We start from the raw sequence: 19,154 nt of genomic DNA, 5'->3' as shown, positions 1-19,154 counted from the left end.
TTATTAAAATCAAGAGGTTTATTTTATGAGTTGATTGTTTAATTTCTATACTGCTTAATCTATTAAAAATATATGTAAGCGGTGTACAGAAGACTGAAGCAAAAACAGACAACTTAAAACATTACTAAAATACAGTTACGTATTATGTTGTGAAGTAAAACATGGCGAGGTATTACAGGTGAAGAGGTCGTCAATGCCTTTTTATTGTGAATTGCTATGCAGTTTTAGTTGGTGTCTGTTGGTTTTAACAAGTGTTTGCTCACCTTCCCGCATGTTAGCCTACTTCACTAGTCAAGGTAGAAGTTGGAGAAGGCCATCTCACTGCTTTTTCGTCTTGAATTTTGCCCCCCCCCCAACCTCAATGAGCGGCTGGAGATAGGCTCCATTAGTAGATGATCAAGTTTTTTAGGGTTGCTTTGGAGGGGTTCTGTTTGGAGCTTCCACTGGCTGAAATTGGACAAAGCCATTTTCCTTTAAGGTACTGTACAGTGCACTGGCCAAGAGAATGCCGTGCAGCAGTTGAAAGATACTGAATTGCTACCCTTTAACAGCTTCTGCTTTCTTAGTATTCCCCCCCCCAAAAAAAAAACTCCTGCAGCACCATGTGGGGTGGGGAAAGGGCATGCTTATGCCCAGCTTACCTGCCCAGCTTCCTCTCCTCATGCCACAAATAGGGAAAGTAAAGATGTCAAGCAGTAAAAACATCATTGAACCCCCTCACATTGGAAGTGTCCACCTTCTCTTTCTATTGCCCCTTTCACTGGTTTGGACATACTTAGGAACAGCAGGCAGAGAAAAACAGGCCTCTCTCCCCCCGCCCCCCTGGGCCCAGTCCTGCTTCATTCATTTAGCTGTTCCCACTGCAGATTCACAAAAGTCCTGCTGTCCATCTTGTCAATATACAACACACCCTGCAGATGGTCCATCTCATGCTGGATGATGCGGGCTGCCCAGCCACTTGCCGGCCAGCTAAACTGCTCCCCAACTTCATTCAGACCTGGGGAAGGGAAAAAGAGGAACTCCAGTGAGAAATGCAGCTCTGGGGTCCTGTCATACCTTAATGAATCACTCCCCTTGTAGGAACATGTATATCTGACTGAACTTTCCCCAAGCTGTAGGCCCAGTGCAGGCTCCCTGTGCCCAGAGAATATCTACCTGTCCCTGCTTTTTGCTGGTACTTATTGAAACCAGCTGTGCCCCTCAGCCCTGTCAAAAATTAGAAAAGTAAGACTTCTGAAAGATTCCACAGCAGGACAGCATAAGCAGGAGAAACTGATGCCCCTGATGTTCTACCCACCCACTCTCCCCATTCCATTTTTCATACATAAATTGTCCCTTGCTACACCTCCTGTCCACAGTCACACCAAATAACAGAAAAGCAACATGAGTGTGCTACTGATGAAAGGCTTTGGGATAAAAAACATGCGCATTTTGACAGGCAGTGTGGGGAAAAGTTGTTTGGTGCCATGAGTTTGTACTTAGCTACGTTCCCACAATTGGAATGCATAATGTAGATTCCCGTTTGCATTAATAACACCTCATAAGATCAACACAGAGCCAAGTTTGAACACCTGAGGCTTGCCACACACCTATACCAGCTCCAAAACTCACACCTCATCCAAGTGTGTTAAAGCTACAAGGAATAACATTGCCAGCTCACCGGAAACTGCCACGGCTTGGTATCTGGCGACGCAAGCAGAGAATCCACTGATGCTTTTACAGCCCTCGGGGAAAGAGACCAGTTGGGAGTCCAGCACCCTTAGGGATGGGTTCACTACCACATGCAGGGGGAAGGGGGCCATCTGGCAAGCCTGGCGCATGCTGGGGGTGTGCTCATGGAAGAGCCTCTCGGAGAACTCAGCCACAAAGATCTGGAGTGGCACGCCCACTTGGGGAGCACTGAGACCCACACATTGTTCTTTCCTCATCACACGAACCAGAGTACGGATGAGGGTCTGCACCTCACCACTGGCAATCTGTGAGGGCTCCACGGGGGCAGCCAGGGAGCGCAGAATGGGGTCCCCCACCTGGCAGACGTGGCTGTAGGGTGGGGTGGGAGGTTTCAAGACTTTGCGCCGCAGATATTGCCAATAGGTGCGCTGCTTCTCTGCCGGAGAGGAACAAGTGTGGCTGCAACTTCTGCATGGTAAAGGTGCCAGGAAAGCTCTGTTCCAAAGGAGTCTGTCCAGCATCCAGGCCAAGCCAGGCCTTAGCCTACAAACTGCCATAATTGTGCTTCAGCCACAAAGCCATCTGTCCAAAGAACAAATAAATATGAGAAAATAAAAATAATGCAAAGACAACAGGTGCAAGCACTCCCAAGGGTTACTGCTGGAAAGTTTCTAGAGTCAAAGGGTGGCCTAGCTAAGATCACTGGGAGGGGAAGGGCTGGAGGCTGGCGTTCGGGCAGAGCATCCGCTTGGCTTTTGCATGGTCCCAGGTTCAATACCCAGCAGTGTCTCCAAGTAAGGGCTGGAAGAGACACACAGAGACCCAATAGGAAACCCTGGAGAGCTACTGCCCATCAGCATAGCCAGTACTGAGCTAGATGGACCAAGGATCTGTCTACTCTGTATGGCATTTTCCTGTGACTCTGCAGAGATGGAAAAAGCAGGCCTCTCTGCAAAAGCAATACAGAAAGATTCTAAGATTTGCAGCAGCAAAATTAGGAGGCGGAATGTTCTGTACCCCTTCCAATTAAATTTTGGATACCTCTCTTGTATATATTATCATCTATTTATTTCCCTCCAAACAGCTCACATGGTTCCTTCCCACCGATATTTTAATTCTCCCAATAACCCGGTGAGGTAGGGATATGCTGCGGGAAAATGAAGGGTCCAAGGTCATCCGGTGAGCATCATGGGAATGAGCGGTGAACTTGAACTCAGCTCTCCCAATGCACTCTTGACCAGCAAAACGCCAGAACTCTGCTGCTGGGCTTCTACTCGCAGGGAGGCTCGTTCTAATTTGTTTTAACATCGAGGAGGGTTTCAAAATGTTGGTCCCCCCCCCCCGCAACCAGGACCTCAGCCCTACCTGACTCCAAGTCTCAAGTTTCAATGGAGCTGCCCAACTTCCTGTCTTGACAAGCCACGCGAAGCTAGGAAACCGGAAGTGCCCGTGGATGCTGGGAAATGTAGTTCTCAAAACAAAGAACGGCACCACTCCGTGGCAGGCGGCGTACTTGCAGACGCTTTAGGTCAGCTTCTTCCATAAGAGGAAGCAGTTGTGTAGCAAAGGGGAGAATAAGATCCCTCTTGAAGTGACAGGTTTTCCCCATCATATCATTGGTAGCGATGCAGCTGCCTCAGGCTCATCTGCTTTACCTCAGCCCTGCTGCTAAAGTCAACGCCAGCAAGTTTTGGCCCTGAATACTTGCTGCATTTCCACACATGCACCCCTCAACTACCAGCTAGGGGGTGAAAATCCTTTCAACCTTTCTAGACAAAAATTGTTCTATCCTTTTCTATGCAGAGACTTACTCCAATTAAGACTCCCTCACACTTACCTGCTACCTTTTTAGGACTCCTAGACACAGTCCACCGTTCTCTCCCTGCCTCCTGTCCACTTTGCTTAATATCCCCCCCCAAAAAAGGGAGGATTTTGAAGCATTCAAAATCTCACTCACTTGCTGTCCTGGGCCATTTTAACTTGCCCTGGTGATGGAGCTGTTGTTTTAAATTTATTTCTCATCTGCTAAAGCTCAAACCAGGATCTAAACTCTTCTCCCTGTGGAATGCCCTCCCTTCAAATGCCAAGGAGATAAAAGAACTACAGAACTTTTAGAATACATCTGAAAGCAGCCCTGTATTGGGAAGTTTTTAATGTTTGATGTTTTACTATGTTTTCTATATGCTATAAGCTGCCAAGAGTGGCTGGGGAAACCCAGCCAGATGGGCAGTGTATAAATAAATATTATTATTATTATTATTATTATTATTATTATTATTATTATTATTATTATTACCTCATTTCTTGGGCTTCAACTGCAGATGATCTTGGTCTTGGCTAGCAGGTTTCCTCTTCCTGTAGCACCAACTAGAGTAATTACCCTCTTCTGAAGGGCCAGCTACAACCCAAAGCAGTTGGTAAGAACAGTGGGATTCCCACACTCAGCAAGTTGGACTTACCAAAGAAGAAATTCATACTTAGTCTGAGATATCAAGGGAAAACTGGCAGAGACACATTTTATTCTGCAGCTTAAGGCACCAGGCAATTCCAGAGGAGAGGAAGATAAGGATGACACATGAGCATTTTTGGTGAATGGGGAGGCCCAGAAAAAACTGGTACTGACTGATACCTAAAGCAACTAGCCTCGGGAGAGAAGATTCAGGGGCCCACTCTCTTTACAGTACAGCATACTGAGGTACAACACAGAGAACCAAACAAGCAATCAAGTTTATTCAAACCCTGATCCACCTTCACCAAAATTCCTTCCTCCCAGTGTCCACACCCAACTTCCTTCCCACCAGAGCAATGAAAGCTCAGTCTGTCCTTGAAGTGCTGAAGTAGAACCCAAAACCAAGAGCTGTGCCTGCCCATCGCAGGAATGAGTCTCTCCTCAGTCAGGTTCAAGTATCATGGAACCCCGGAAAACAGGCAAATCCAGTGAAAATTATTCTAGAGGAGCACTCAGCAGCAAGGCATCACCAGAAGCTGCACTGCTCTCTTCTGCTTCCAGAACAGGGGCTGGGGCACTGGGATCTGCTTCCTGCCTGGCATCAGGGAGTTCCAAGTCCAATGGAGGAGGTGCTAGGCTTTCTTCAGTCAGCCTTTTCTCCTCAGACAAGGGATAGACAGTCTCTTTCTCCGGCAGGACTGAGGCCAGGAGCTCCTGAATCAGCTGCTCATCCACACAGCCAAGACTGCCATATTTGTGCAGCTGTGTTGGGGGAACACCTAGCAGTAAAAAAAGAAAATATATTAAAATGAGAAGTTAAAATCTTACATCAACCCTAAGCAAGAGAACATTCCTTGTACTACTGCCAATTCTCTCTCTCTCCCTTCCCCGGGCAGTAGCCTGAGCTGTTGAGCACTGATTTCAATGACTTGCAAGCCTACAAGGACCACCACCAAGCAACCCCACCCCACCAATGTGCTGTTCACAAAGTCACAAGCAGGAGCCACTCATCCACCACAGACCAGGGCTCAGCTGCAAGCTCCTTTCCCATCAAAAGAGTTCAAGCAGCCATACCCAAAGTCTGTGCAATTTGTGCTGGGGGGAAGAGGAGCTGCAGACAACGGTTGAGGTAGGGTACCAAGTCTTCCAGAAATGCCATGCAGAAGTGAATGAACAGCTCTTGTTCTCGGCTGCTGAAGGCCACAGCCTCTGCCCGGTGGAAAACCAGAATGACCTTTGTCACCTGCAAAGAGAAAAAGAGAAGCTAGAATTTCTTGGTTTGGTGTCCAAGTGGAAGGAAGGGACTGCAGTACTTCTCAGCATGCTAGCCTCATCAAATGGTCAAAATAAAAGCCCAGCTAATCGGTCAGGGACACACCCAGAAGCTGAGTGACAAGATGTCACATACTACCTTATAGAACAGGGACTAAGAAACTTTGATCTCTCAAGTGCCACAGTCTCCTGGCAGGAAATCCAGCAGGGGCCATTTGCTGACTATGGGTGAGGTTAGAGCTAGTGGTGAGCAGGTTCAGTAGCCAAAACAGGCGAGGTCAACCACTTTCTCTTTCTCTCCTCTCTCTCTCTCTTCCAGCCCACCCAAAGCAAGCACTGATTGCTGTTGTCAGATGCCTGAACTGGTTGCTTGCAAAGGGCTTCTTGAAATAAGCCAGAGGCCCATCCCTGAAAAGACAGACAGCAGCAACATCAGAGGGAACAAGCATAAACTCACAAACATGACCTGCCAAGTTGCTGAAAAGGGCTAGGAAACTCCAAGGAGTATAACTAAAGATAAGGCTGCAAGCAGCTAAGACTCTGCTGCTAGCAAATTTCTGTCCTGTCACCTAGACATCTGGAGCATTTTTAATCCAGCCTCTTGGTGCACATGAGCAACAGAGAGCCCCACCTGGCCAAGTGCATCCTCCAGGGTAGCTGCCACGTCTGGGGCAAGAGCCACAGGGCAGCAGAGGCGGAGGTCGTTGAAGGCTACCAGGATGTTGTTGAGGAAGCAGGCGAGTGGTGGGAAATCTAGCAGCACCATGGGGGGCTGGAGGGTGCCTGGCTGGGCAGAAGGAGCCACTGCTACAGGGATGGTGCTGCTGCTGCCCAAGGCAGTCGGCACAGAGATTAGCGTGTAGGAGTTCATCTCCTCCTGGAATTTGTTCACAGCTTCCTGCATGGCTCTCTTGAAGGTGACCAGTGCCACCCGCTGAAATATGGGGATGAGCAGGCCCCGGAAGTCCGCTCCAACACGGCTGAACGAGAGGCCAAAGTACATGCATTGGCCCAGCAGGGAGTCCAGGCGGCTGCCCACACCGCGCTGCAAGTCACGCTCAAGCACCAGCAGGAACTGGGAGACCTTCTGCAGGACCCACCCATGGAAGATGGCACTTTCATTGAGGGTGTCCTGCCCAGGTGGAGGCACCAGCGGCTCCTCGTCAGCAAAAATGGCACGGTACTGCGTGACAATGTCAAAGAGGTGCACGCGGCAGGCCTCAATGGTCTTGGTAATATGCACATAGGGGTCGTCACCAGGAACAGCAGCAAGGATAGAACGTAGCCAGATGTCCCGTGCCTGCAGGAAAGTAATTCGTAGCTCAGCCTCAGTGAAGACATCCATGCAGCGAAGGTAGCCAATGATGCGCAAGCAGGCTGGCAGCTGAATGTTGGTGCGAAGCTGCTGGATCAGCTGCGTAAGCATGAGCTGTGTGGACTGGCGCACCTCTGCCACTATGCCCTGGGAAGGAGAAGAGAGACAAAATAAACTTCTGTTACCCATGGTACCCAAACCAAGCTGATCTCAATACTGCACAAACTATTTTATTTTCACTACAGTCCTTATGGTCCATCCATGTGATCACTTATGAGAGGGTCTATAGGTCAGTGGTAGATATACCTGCTTGATATACTAGATATACTCTGGCTGCCAGAGTAGACAATACTGGGCTTAGTGCACAGTCAAACCTGGTATGAGGTAACTACATTTTATAATGATGTGTACTTTTGGGAACTTTTAAAGAGGTTTCACTTGCTGTCGTCCTGAGTTCCTTTGGGAGGAAGAGTGGGATATAAATGTGGTAAATAAATAAAGTGTTGTGACCTTAAGAATGCGTTCTTCTTTGCAGATGGAAGAAGGCCTTTAACTGGATCAGAACAGGGCCTGCCTCATCTCAGCTTTCTGTACAAGAATCCCTGCAACTAGCAAATTAGACATTAGCCAATAGTCATTAGTCAGTGATGGGGTGTGGTCTACCTTCTATCTATCCCTGCTTTACAGACAGCACTTAAGAGTTCAGTGGCTTATATCCTGCTCTTGTTGAAAGTCAAAGAAATAGATCGCTACAGCACATGCACAAACCCTGGCTGCAATAAGCAACATAAGCACTTGGTCAAGAAAAAAGCAACAAGAGAAGAAGCCTCAAATCCAGAAATATTCTGGCTTCTACAAACAGAACATGACAGCTCATGATGGTCCATTGTGGGTCTCGGGTATCCTTAGGCAGTCAAACAACCTGGATCAAACTTAGGAAACCAGAACAGAAGCCACCCCACCTCTGCCTCTGTGAGCCATGGCAGAGAAAACAAATGCAAAGGGTTGGAGATGCCTTTCTTCACTAAGCTTTTGCTCAGGTCCTGAAACTCTAGTAGCAAATGGCTGGGACCTACTATCACCGTATGGCTTAAGGCAGCTCTGGCACCTGTCAGGCTCAGAACATGTCTGCACCTGGATGACAGGGATGGTGGCGTGCTTCTTCTCCAGGCGGCGGACATAGGACACCAGCTCCAGGGCCTCCTCGTAGTAACTGTTGCGAACGCAGGTGTCCATCAGCTGGGGGATCTCCAGCACTTCCAGGATCTCTGTGTGGAGGTTCAGGGTCAAGCTGTTCATACGGCGGTTCTGAGTGATCTGTTCAGCCTCCTGCATGAAGTTCCTAGAGGCAGGAGCAAAAGAAGAAGAAGAAAGCAAGTTAAGCCAGGAAAAGCAAAAGGGGAAGCCAGCCAGCCCCCTCTAACCCACCCATTCCAATGGCAGTGAGTTCCATAAGTTAACGGTGGGGCGCCCCAGGATTATTCCTGCCCCCAAAAGGAGTGTGGCGGCAGCCTTGGCCTCCAACTCCTCCTGCTCACCGGCAGGCCTCGGCGAAGGGTGGGAGGCGGCCCAAGAGGCGGTCGAGGCCCTGCTCGATGCCACCGAAGCCGCGACGCGTCTCAGCGGTGCATTCGGCGGAGCGGATGAAGGTCTTGTAGTGGGCAAAGGCCAAGGCCCGCGTCTGCGCCCCGAGCTGCGCTCGTTCCTCCGCCAACCGGCCGGGTTCCCTCCGCAAGGCCTCCAGGCCCAGCCCAGCCAGCGCCGACAGGTAGGTCGCCAGCTCCGCGTCCCCCGCCGCCAGGGGCGGAGGCAGCGGCGAGGTCGCCCCGCGGAACAGCCATGCCAGCAGGCTCGCTTCCTCTAGGTCCGCCGAAGGCTCCGGGGCCGCCATTGGGCTTCCCTCGACGTGGACCAGGAAGTGATCGCTATGGCAACCGGGAGGCCGCGCTAGCCAGAGGCGGAGGCTAGTCCTCCGTGGCAAATCCGGGTGCCGCTCTGCCCGAAGCCTCTGTGTTCGTATGACGCGACCTGGACGTCACGCAACGACGCTCCAACACTTGCACTCTATTGTGACCATAGACATATTTCTGGGTGTCAGCCTAGAGCGGGAAGAGCCTATGCGTGTAGGACACCCGAACTTAGTTTGATGTTGCAACTTCCGCTTCACGTCTTTGATCCGAGGCTTCCTTGAATTGGAACCACGCGGGTGTCCGGCGTCTGTCTCGGAAGGTGCGATGCGGCCCCTCACGGAGGAAGAAACGCGTGCGCTCTTCGAGAAGCTCTCCAAATAGTAAGCGGGGTGGAGGTGGCGGCACTTGTGTTCTCGGGGTTCATTAAGGCTTTATGATTAACCCATGCAACTCACTGACACAAGATACCTGGATCCCCACCCAATGGACTTCCAGAGGGAATTAGAGAAATCAGTGAAGGAGGGGAAGTTTGTCTCTTGCTGTTGGCCCAGAAAGTAAAGTGGAAGCGTCATTGAACCATAGCGGTGGAAGATACCGTAAAGGTCCTCTAGCCCACCCCAATGGATGTAGAGAATCACAACATTATAGGCAAGCAGCAACCCATGCTCTGCTGCGAGGAAGGGGGCACCCACCTTCCTAGACAGACTGTACCAGTGTGGAATAGCTCTTCTTAATCTTCTTAATCTTCCCCGGAATACCACTAGCTGGGAGACAAGAGCAGGAGAACTAGATGGGTCGTGTTTAATGCAGAAAAATAATTACAGGGGTTATGGGGAAGTCAGTACAATAGTTTAAAATTGAAGTCTTCATATACAGAGGCAGTATGTCTTAGAAATGGCTGCTGTTCTCCACCCCTGCTTGCTGGCTCCCTGCAGGCATTTGACTTGCTTTTGCCAGGAGCAGGAGGCTGAACTAATTGGGCATTTGGTCAAATCTAGCGTAAGAGGGCTGTTCTCATGTTTTGTGGGGACTGGCTGACAGTGTGTCTCTTTGTTCCAACCATTTTAAGTATTGGTGAGAACATCCAGCTCCTGGTTGACCGGCCAGATGGTGCCTACTGCTTCCGCCTGCACAAGGACCGTGTCTACTATCTCAGGTGAGGAGGGCCTACATTCACCCTGGGGCATGTTATTAATGTTTATACCCTCATCCATAACACACATTAAGTAAAAATAATAGGATGGATCTTTGAACATGTGTAAGGCTCTCTTCCTCTTCCAGAATGTACCCACGTCTTTGTGGGTGGGGAGAAGAGTAGAGGCTTCTGTGAGGGAAAGGAAAGGGCCTGTTTTCTTTTGTAAGATGCTGCTTGTTTTCACTACAGAGCTGCAAGGTGCTGGGAAAGAGATCTTGCTTCCCTTGTGTTTTTAGCAGCAGAAGAGTAAAAGATGTAAAAGGAGCAGAACTGAACTAAGGGAAGCTGTACTCATGGACAGTCTTTCATATGCAAATGAAGGACAGAGAGGAGGGACTTGGTCTCATAATTTAACTCTGAGCTCCCGTTTTGTCTGATCCAGTTTTTGGCACATTTTATCACTTCCAGTGCAAGTGCACCACATTGTATTTGGGGACCAGGAGTGGCTATAAGGTCTTTCTTGTTTTAGGGTTGCTTGGATTAAATCCCCAAACCTGCCTTTCCATCATCTCAGTATCCCCAATTTGGTTTAGGTACCTTAAAGCTTCTTCTCTCCCCTATGGAAGCATATGACCAAAAAGCCACAATATTGGCTGCAGGTACTTGAAGTGTGCCTCAGGCCACAGCATGGTTCAGTGATGCTCTGATGGTGACTTCGGAGCTTCTGAATCTGGAGAGACCGAGTCCCAATGATAAGTCTTTGCTTTCTGTTTCTTAGTGAGAGGATTCTGAAGCTTGCTACAAACATCCCCCGGGAGAATCTGGTATCTCTCGGCACCTGCTTTGGAAAGTTCACCAAGAGCCAGAAGTTCCGACTCCACATCACTGCCCTCGATTACCTTGCTCCCTACGCCAAGGTAAAGATGGCACAGAGGAACACTGATTTGAGAGGCACTATCGTACCAAAATAGGGGACGCGGGTGGCGCTGTGGGTAAAACCTCAGCGCCTAGGACTTGCCGATCGCATGGTCGGCGGTTCGAATCCCCGCGGCGGGGTACGCTCCCGTCGTTCGGTCCCAGCACCTGCCAACCTAGCAGTTCGAAAGCACCCCCGGGTGCAAGTAGATAAATAGGGACCGCTTACCAGCGGGAAGGTAAACAGCGTTTCGTGTGCTGCACTGGCTCGCCAGATGCAGCTTGTCACGCTGGCCACGTGACCCGGAAGTGTCTGCGGACAGTGCTGGCTCCCGGCCTATAGAGTGAGATGAGCGCACAACCCTAGAGTCTGGCAAGACTGGCCCGTACGGGCAGGGGTACCTTTACCTTTACCTATCGTACCAAAATAGGTTCCACTCTGGCAGGAAGGTAAACGGTGTTTCTGTGCGCTGCTCTGGTTTCGTCAGAAGCGGCTTAGTCATGTTGACCACATGACCCGGAAGCTGTACGCCGGCTCCCTCCGCCAATAAAGCGAGATGAGCGCCGCAACCCCATAGTAGTCCACGACTGGACCTAACGGTCAGGGGTCCCTTTACCTTTACCTAGCCTACCAAAAATGTCAAAACACCTGTAGTGCTGTGTGGGGTGGGGACCTGCTAGCTGTTTCTTGGGAAGGAGGGTATTGTTTTTGATTGTGCTAATCTAAGGAGGACACAGAAAGGGAACCCGTATAGTGGTAAATCTAACTCAAAGAGGATATCTCTCATTTTTTTCTCATGCAGTACAAAGTGTGGGTGAAGCCTGGGGCAGAGCAGTCCTTCCTTTACGGAAACCACATACTGAAGTCTGGCTTGGGGCGCATCACAGAGAGCACTGCCCAGTACCAGGGTGTGGTGGTATATTCCATGGCTGACGTCCCCCTGGTGAGTAACACCTAGTGGGTGGGTGGGATGGTTGGACCTGAGTGAATTTGAAGTTAAGACAATGCCTCCCCCCCAAGGTCTTAATTCCTTCCTTGTTCCAATTGACCTTCTTAGGGCTTTGGAGTGGCAGCCAAGTCCACCCAGGAGTGCCGGAAAGTGGACCCCATGGCGATCGTGGTTTTTCACCAAGCGGATATTGGAGAATACATACGGCATGAAGAGACGCTGACATAAATGGCAGGGCAGAAAGCCCCAAAGACTGACTTTCCCACCCTCCTCAGATAGAAGCTGCAGGCTTTCAACCAGCCTGTGCCCCTTTTCATGCAGACTGTGGAAGGCGCAACTGTGTATGAGTCACAAAACTTTGGGATGTAGCTGCAGGCCTGGCAGTTCTAGGGACACAGCTACAATTCTGACACAGTAAAGCTATTTCATTTTTCTCCTTTCATTGTCTTGATTCATCTGGTGTTCAGGGAACTGATTGCATTACAGCCTCTTTTATTTTGTCCTGGGCTTTGGGGCTGGGGAACCAGAGCTGTTTCACAAAGCCGCGGAGAACCAAAAGCTAGAAGTTCTCTTTTCCTCCCACCTTCCCTACTGCAGCTGCCTTTGCTTCCAAGCTGGCTGCCTCTAAAGGAAGAGGAAGGAATCTTGTGTTTGGTGGTGGTGGAGATCGTCTGTGTCTGCATGCGCACCCCCATTTACTAACTATGCCCTTAATGTACCTCTTGCTCAATGTAAAAATCTCACATACGTATGCTGTGGTTGCAGCAGGACTCCTGCATTTTGAGCCATGTTTATTTTAACTTGGGGCAGTTTCATTTCAAGTCAACCACCCCCCTGTGGCCCCTCTGGAAGAATACTTGGATTTTTCAGCCAACACCCCTCCCCCCACCAAAAAAGAAGCCGCACCAGCAGGTGGACATGCCCTTGCTCTCCTTTGCGGCTTGCAGGTATTTAGTCAGTTGGGTGTTGAGAGGGTGGCAAGGAGAGAGCAGTTTGGCTTTTCAGCCTGGCATAAATAGCCTTCTGAAGCAGCCTCAGCACCGTGGCTTGTTGGTGGCTGTGGTGGGCTGTGTGGTGAAGAGGCGCTTGAGGAAGTAGAGTTGCAGGACACCAGAGAGAACAATGGCCAGGCTCTGGGCCGCTGACCACCAGTTCACGTAGTTGTAATTGGACTCCAGAAGGAAGTAGTCTGAGGTGCTCTTCATCCGACTAAAAGTGTAGTAGCGCCACATTTGGAAGATGCCGTTCAGCAGTTTTTTGGTGCTCTCCTGTTAACAAAAGAGTGGAGCAGGGAAAGCTCTTCAGTCCCAGATGTCTGTCCTTGGCCCTGCTGTGGCTTTGAACAGATGCTTCACTTAGGCTACAGATTGCTGCTCCTGGCAACCGGCTGTCTGGCCAACCATGGGGACCTTTTTCCTTCACAGCCTGAAAGGAAAGGATGCCTGTCCTTCTCCCTGTCAGACTCAGGTGGGTAAAAAATTAAATAAAATATCCAGGCTGCATCAAGCATGAAGGAGATCATATCTGTCCCATTTCCCCCCAGCCCTGGAGATTCCAAATAGCTCCCAGCTTTATCACTGCTACCTTATTCATTTTTAGTTCTTTAATAAGTTACCTCAATTGCATCCAGTGTGTCGTTAAGTCTTTTCCTCTCAGCTTCTTGTGGAGTTTGTAGATCAAAGCCCTCATAGAAGACCCCAAAGCTGAGGTAGACCTGCACGGAGCCAAAGTGGTTGTACCGATTGCTCAGACAGAGCTGATAGAAGCCTGCAAGAAAGAGTTAAACTTGTGCCAGGTGAACTAGCAGTATTTAAGGCCTTCTGGTGTTGGGTGTGAGCAACGCAATTTGAATTCAGGTCTGTAAGAGAGAGACTGAATGTGCCCCTTTCTTGAGAAGATAGCCTACATTTTAAAAGGGGTAGCTGTGTCATTTAAAGATAGCTTGCTTGGCCCTCGTATGCAATAATCCGATTAGAGTCAAAGTTTTTCTGGGATTTCCTGGTTGTTGTCCATCCCTCTAAAAAGAAAACATAAATGGAGGAGTAAGATGGGGTGGCAAGCAGCAAGGGAGATTATGCTTGTGCCCATCTGACCAATCTGCTTTCAACTTCCTTTTGGGGGAATATGAAGTGGTCCAGAGAGAGAAAGAGTCTGTCATTCCTAGAGTGCTTTCTGAACATCATTCATAGTTACTAGCCTCATATCTTTGGGGAAGGTGGTAGGTGTGTCTCATAGAATATAAGAAGCTGCCTTACACCAAATCAGACCATTGGATCACCTAGCTCAGTATTGTCTAAACTGGCAGGCAATGGCTCTCCCAAGATTTCAGACATTCCCAGTCTTGCCTAGACATAGTTGGAATTGAATCTGATGCTCTCCTGCTGAGCCATGGGCCCAGAGGTTTTTCCTCCTGTGAGGCTATAACTAAACAGAGGTTTTCTATTTCAGAACCCAGCCTTTGAGCACCCAGGTCAAGGTGGCTTTATGGGAGGAGAGTCCGCCATGGGGGACGTGCTCACTGCATGTTCAGGATCACCTATTTTGCTTGGAGGCGGCACCTGAGCCAGTTCTGGGAGTCTAGAAAGCACTCTTGATAGGGCTGTGTGTACAGAGAGGGAGGCACCTGTTTCCTTGGTTTGGAAGTTGATCTGCCCCCGTGTATCCTGGGAGGTGCCAAGGTGGAGCCCATTGGGGTCATTTGCAGTTGCCAGGATGTGTTGGTCATGTCCAAGACCTGAAGACCACTGCACCTGAAACCAAGATAGGATAGGGATAGGACAGGACAAGAAATGGGATGGCATTGGTAATTCTATAACCATGTTCCCTGCCACTTTCTTGTTTTTGGTTTCTTAGATGCAAGAGCTGATCTGTGCAAGTATTCAGCTACAGAAGGCAAATGGAGCTGCCATTTCCATATTGGAAGGCACGATGTACCTATCAGTTATGCTGCCGGCACACACACACACACACACACACACACACACACACACGGCAAGGAGAGTTCTCGCAAAAGCAGCAATTTCATGAGAGAGTATGCACAAGAGAGTCAGACAAAACAGTTTAGTCATTTGACTTTCAAAGCAACAGGTTACATGCTGAATATGTGTCTTCTCCACAAACCTCTGCAGGCAGATGATGAGACAGGAATTGCAGTTGTCTACAAAGTTTCCAGTGCACTTAGTGTAGGAGTGGGCAACTAGCAAGTTGACCTGCCACCACCAGCCAACCCACTTCTTGCTGGTAGCTCTTAATCCCTGACTTGGTGGGTGGCAAATATATGCAAGTGCCTTACCCTTCCACTTTCAGGGTTGGATGCCTCCCCATGAACTGTGTCTGGAGGAAGCTGAGCTGTTTCCTTGAAACTGGCCCATGCCATAACCCCACATTTTTGTTATAGACCCTTGCGAAAAAACAAGAATATTCTTCCTTCCAGAATCAACCCGTCACGGTGCCAGCTGAATCACCCTCCTGCCTCCAGCGCCTGCATCTGGATTTACATCATGGTCTTGTTCACCTTCAGAGCAATCCAGTTTACCAAGAGGAAAGTGGAGCTGAAAGTTTCTGGCTTGAGGCCAAGTGCCATGACAGGAGACTGCCATTGAGGCTGGATTGTCAAGGCAGTTTAGAAGTACAGTGGTACCTCGGGTTAAGAACTTAATTTGTTCCGAACATCCGTTCTCAACCTGAAACTGTTCTTAACCTGAAGCACCGCTTTAGCTAATGGGGCCTCCTGCTGTCGTTGCGCAATTTCTGTTCTCATCCTGAAGTAAAGTTCTTAACCTGAGGTACTACTTCTGGGTTAGTGGAGTCTGTAACCTGAAGCGTTTGTAACCCGAGGTACCACTGTAAAGAGTTTAAGAAGCAGGAAGGCTCCAGTTTTATAGTTGGCACCTAAAGGGAGGTCTTTGGCAGAGACCTCAGCATTGGCAAACCCAAGAGTGAGAGAAGGTTCCTTTCAGGAAGTCACTAAATCATCTTTATGGATAAATGGCACTTCTGGAAAATCTAGACTCTAAAAAGCACACTCAGCAATGCCACCAGCCTTCCCCGTCCATGTAACCCTTGTACTTTCCATATGTTTTGGATTACAATGCCCCTCAGCCCTTCCATCATGCAGGCTAGGGCTGGGTATTCTCAACTGGGCAAGATAGTTAAACCTGAGCAAGTTCTTTAAGGTGCAATGAAAGAATCTGGCTTGACTATTGATACTTTAGGGGTTCATGACAACCAATAAAATAATGCAAGATTCCCAGTTTGCGTTCTGGGGATGCTGGTTACAAACATAGCAACTTGCCTTGTGCTAAATTGGATCATAGGTCCAAACTAGTTTGTTATTCTCTCAAGTTTGACGGACAGTGGCTCTCCAGGGCTTCAGCCAGGGAAATTTTTTCAGCCCTCCCTCAAAATGTCAGGGGTGGAAGCTGAGACCTATATGCAAAGCAGATGCTCTTCCCCAAGCCAAACCCCTTTCTCTGGTTCTGCTGCTAGTAGAGAATCTGGCTGCTCATTACTGTCCCCCCTTGACCACAGCACAACCCTTGGATTTTGTGCAGCACCCCCTCCACCGGCACCCACCTGATAGCTAAAGTAGAAAAAGCCGCTCTGATGGGCAAATTGCCAGAAGCATTCTATGCTGCCTGCAGGGATGACAATGCCAAAGTTGTACTGGTCCGCCCCACGGAAAAGAGGCTGGTCGCTGTAACCACTCAGAGGTTCAGACTTGCGGGCTTGGGCAAGTTCCAGCCCCCCCACCAACAAGCCCACCATTGCAGCCACAGGTAACACTGCAAGCATCTTGCCACAGGGAAGGTAGCTGAGCTTGGCTGGAGGCAAGTGCCAGAGCTGGAGTCCAGCATGCTAGCAGCTGGTAATCATTAACTCCACCCTCATGCCCTGTGTTTGTGCAGCTTGCTGCTGAATCAACTCTTCATTCCTCAAGGAAGCAGTCAATGCCTTAAGGACACGCGGAGTGAGCTCAGTGGAAAGCAGTTCCTCCCCCTACCTGCTGCTTGCCAGACTTCTTGGATTGCAATTCCCATCAGCCCTAGTCTCAGATGGTTGTGCTGATGTAACCTGTAGTCCAAGAGATCTGGAGGCTAGGGCAGGCAGGGGTAAAGTGTTCCTTCAAGCACAAGCCTCTTGCAGCAATTGAGCAGAGCACTAGGCCCTGTACGGGTGAGGCAGCCGAGGGGCAGACAGAACATTGATTCCTCACCTTTCCTCCTAAGATCTCCAGGTGGCATACCTGGCTCCTCCAACACCATCTTTTTCATAACCACCACCCTGTGGCCAGGCTGACCCAGGGAGTTTTCCTGCTCAATGCTTTGAACCTGGCTGGAACCAGTCCCTCATAGCCTGACATTCTGGCTAATTCAACCACCACACTGGTACTCTTTGCTGCAGGTTTCCTGTTGGGGCATTTGGCTGGCCGCTTTGAAAACCATGTCCTGGACTAGATGGGCCCCTATTTGACCAGATTATTCAGCTGCTGCAGGGCTCTTCTGATGCTTTTATGCTAAAAGGCAACAGGGAATGGTTAGATCTATTCTGTCTTAGACGAAGGCAGGTTACCCAACAGCAAAAAGCACAGAGCGATCAAATCTGCTATACTTGAGGGTAAGCAGGTCACACTTTCATTACTGCAACTCACACATACTGCATTTTAAGTCCCAAGACTGCAGTTTGATTTAAATAGTATCTCTTTCCTACTAAAGCCCTTTGTTGGGAAGAACTGCCCTAACTAGTTTGTCCTTTTCTTTGCCCAGAGTATGGCTGCATTCCATTCCACCCACTTCAGCGCAAATCCTTCTTGTCTCCTTGTTACTCAAAGCACAAACTCTGCTTGCTTGTAGCAGCTGGTGCTTGAAGGACAAACTGTGTATCGCAGGAGGAAGTTTTCCCAGCAGCTGAGATAAGAGAGGGGGGCACCTCTGGGATAAAATCTGCTCATGGAAAAAAAGCTAACCACTTTCAAGATCTGTGTAGTTTTGGTAGTGAGGCAGAGGGAGAGCACAGCCACAACCCATTTTGCATGTGGTGTCTGGCTCCATCCACGCTACACAATCAACCGCTTCTTGGACTCACATAAGCCAGCATGTCCTCCAACACATTTGAAGTTCAAGCAGTACCACCAGCTAAAAAAAGGAACAGGAAAAACAGTGGTGACGGGAACAGTCTGCCCCAATGGGAGAACAACTAGCAACACCTTTGTCCTGCCTCAGAACACATGGAATGCTAGTGCCAAACTAAATAGCATGGTGGAGATTCCTTTTACGTAACTATCATGGGAAGCAGCGCCTGTTAAAGGAACATGAAACATAGAGGTTGGGGGGGGGGGAAATGCACTTTGAAACAGGTTCTAATTAAATCCTTAGAAAATTGGAACACAAAAGGTCAGAATTAGAAATGTTATATATGGAGAGAATAGGCAAATCCATGCTTGTTGTGAGTCAAAAGTTATATGAACATGGTAATAAACATTCCAAATGCTAGCCAGGGCTCTCAAAAGTAAGCAATGTATTTAAATAATTACTTTAAATATGGAACTCACTCATGACTAAAATCAGATTAGCAATATGTTTATAGAGTTTTATAAAGAGCTATATAACCCAAATAACCCTTTACCTGAAAAAAATTAAGTGAGAAGATGTGTTATCAAACCTTTCATAAAGAAAGCACAACAAAAGGTAACATTCTGCAGAAGAAATTGATCAAGCTATTAAAAAAACTGAAATACTGTATATGAGCCCTTGACCCAATGGGCTTGGCAACACATTTTTTAAAAAATACAGAGACCTACTCACACTTTATATTTGTCAACTTTATCCATCTGGCAAGAGCAATCAGGCGCTGATACATAGGCATTGATCCAGAATAACTGTCCTTCTAAAGCCAGGCAGAGATAAAGCACAGGTGTGCTCATACAGGCGAATTACCTTATTGAATCAGGACCAGATTATCTTCTTCTCAATTTTAGTTGCACATTTAAATCTAATAATTAGGAATTTAATCCATACAGACGAAACATACCTCTTGGGCATATCTTGGATCCCATAAGACTGTTCTTTTTGGATTTATGTTCCTTAGAAATTTACAAAGCCTTTGGTGGTCTGGAATGGTGTTCTCTCTTAACATTTTGCGGACATGCCTACTAGGCTATCACCTTATTACAGCAATAGCTAAACTCTATTCAAATAATTCAGCTACTCTAAGAATTAATAACATGGACTCCTCAGCAATTGCTATCTGGAGGGGGACAAAAAAGGTTGTCCCTTGTGGCTACTGCTCCTCGTCTTCTCTTTTGAACCATTCGCTAATATCTTACGTCTTAATCCAAATGTAAAAGGATATTCAAGAGAGGGCGAAGAGCATCTATTGACAATGTATGCAGATGATATTGTTGTGATGATGAAAGGCCCTAAGGGGTCAGCCTGTGCATTAAAGGAAGAATGAAAATCTTTTTCTAAAGTGTCAGGCTTAAAAGTAAACATTGGAAAATCAATGATGTTTTTCAGTCTTCCACCACTGATTGAAATAC

The 19,154-nt window shown here is 48.4% G+C and overlaps 3 protein-coding genes across 4 annotated transcripts; 1 reads left to right on the top strand and 2 right to left on the bottom strand.

Moving 5' to 3' along the window:
• Positions 1–172: 172 nt before the first annotated feature.
• Positions 173–8,685, bottom strand: COG8 (component of oligomeric golgi complex 8). Of its 2 annotated transcripts, none has more exons than XM_081202567.1 (5): positions 8,246–8,685; positions 7,842–8,049; positions 6,024–6,854; positions 5,195–5,363; positions 173–997 (listed from the first exon to the last, which is right to left on the bottom strand). In XM_081202567.1, exons 1-5 carry the CDS (start codon positions 8,596–8,598, stop codon positions 840–842), a joined length of 1,719 nt encoding a protein of 572 aa, XP_081058693.1. In that variant the 5' UTR covers positions 8,599–8,685; the 3' UTR covers positions 173–839. The 2 variants fall into 2 exon arrangements, with proteins under 2 accessions (XP_081058693.1, XP_081058692.1); XM_081202566.1 differs by lacking the exon at positions 173–997 and adding an exon at positions 4,380–4,899 and having other exon boundaries at positions 8,246–8,676.
• Positions 8,686–8,836: 151 nt separating this feature from the next.
• Positions 8,837–12,059, top strand: NIP7 (nucleolar pre-rRNA processing protein NIP7). The gene is made up of 5 exons (XM_081202583.1): positions 8,837–8,997; positions 9,687–9,773; positions 10,531–10,669; positions 11,471–11,611; positions 11,726–12,059. Exons 1-5 carry the CDS (start codon positions 8,942–8,944, stop codon positions 11,843–11,845), a joined length of 543 nt encoding a protein of 180 aa, XP_081058709.1. The 5' UTR covers positions 8,837–8,941; the 3' UTR covers positions 11,846–12,059.
• Positions 12,060–12,371: 312 nt separating this feature from the next.
• TMED6 (transmembrane p24 trafficking protein 6) lies at positions 12,372–16,634 on the bottom strand. The gene is made up of 4 exons (XM_081202580.1): positions 16,193–16,634; positions 14,241–14,367; positions 13,233–13,384; positions 12,372–12,885 (listed from the first exon to the last, which is right to left on the bottom strand). The coding sequence occupies exons 1-4, from the start codon at positions 16,409–16,411 to the stop codon at positions 12,652–12,654; spliced, it is 732 nt and encodes a 243-aa protein (XP_081058706.1). The 5' UTR covers positions 16,412–16,634; the 3' UTR covers positions 12,372–12,651.
• Between the last annotated feature and the right edge of the window lie 2,520 nt (positions 16,635–19,154).

Source organism: Podarcis bocagei, assembly GCF_964188305.1.
Source record: "Podarcis bocagei genome assembly, chromosome: 7".
NCBI lineage: Eukaryota > Metazoa > Chordata > Lepidosauria > Squamata > Lacertidae > Podarcis > Podarcis bocagei.
This window is presented reverse-complemented; position numbering and strand designations above follow the sequence as displayed.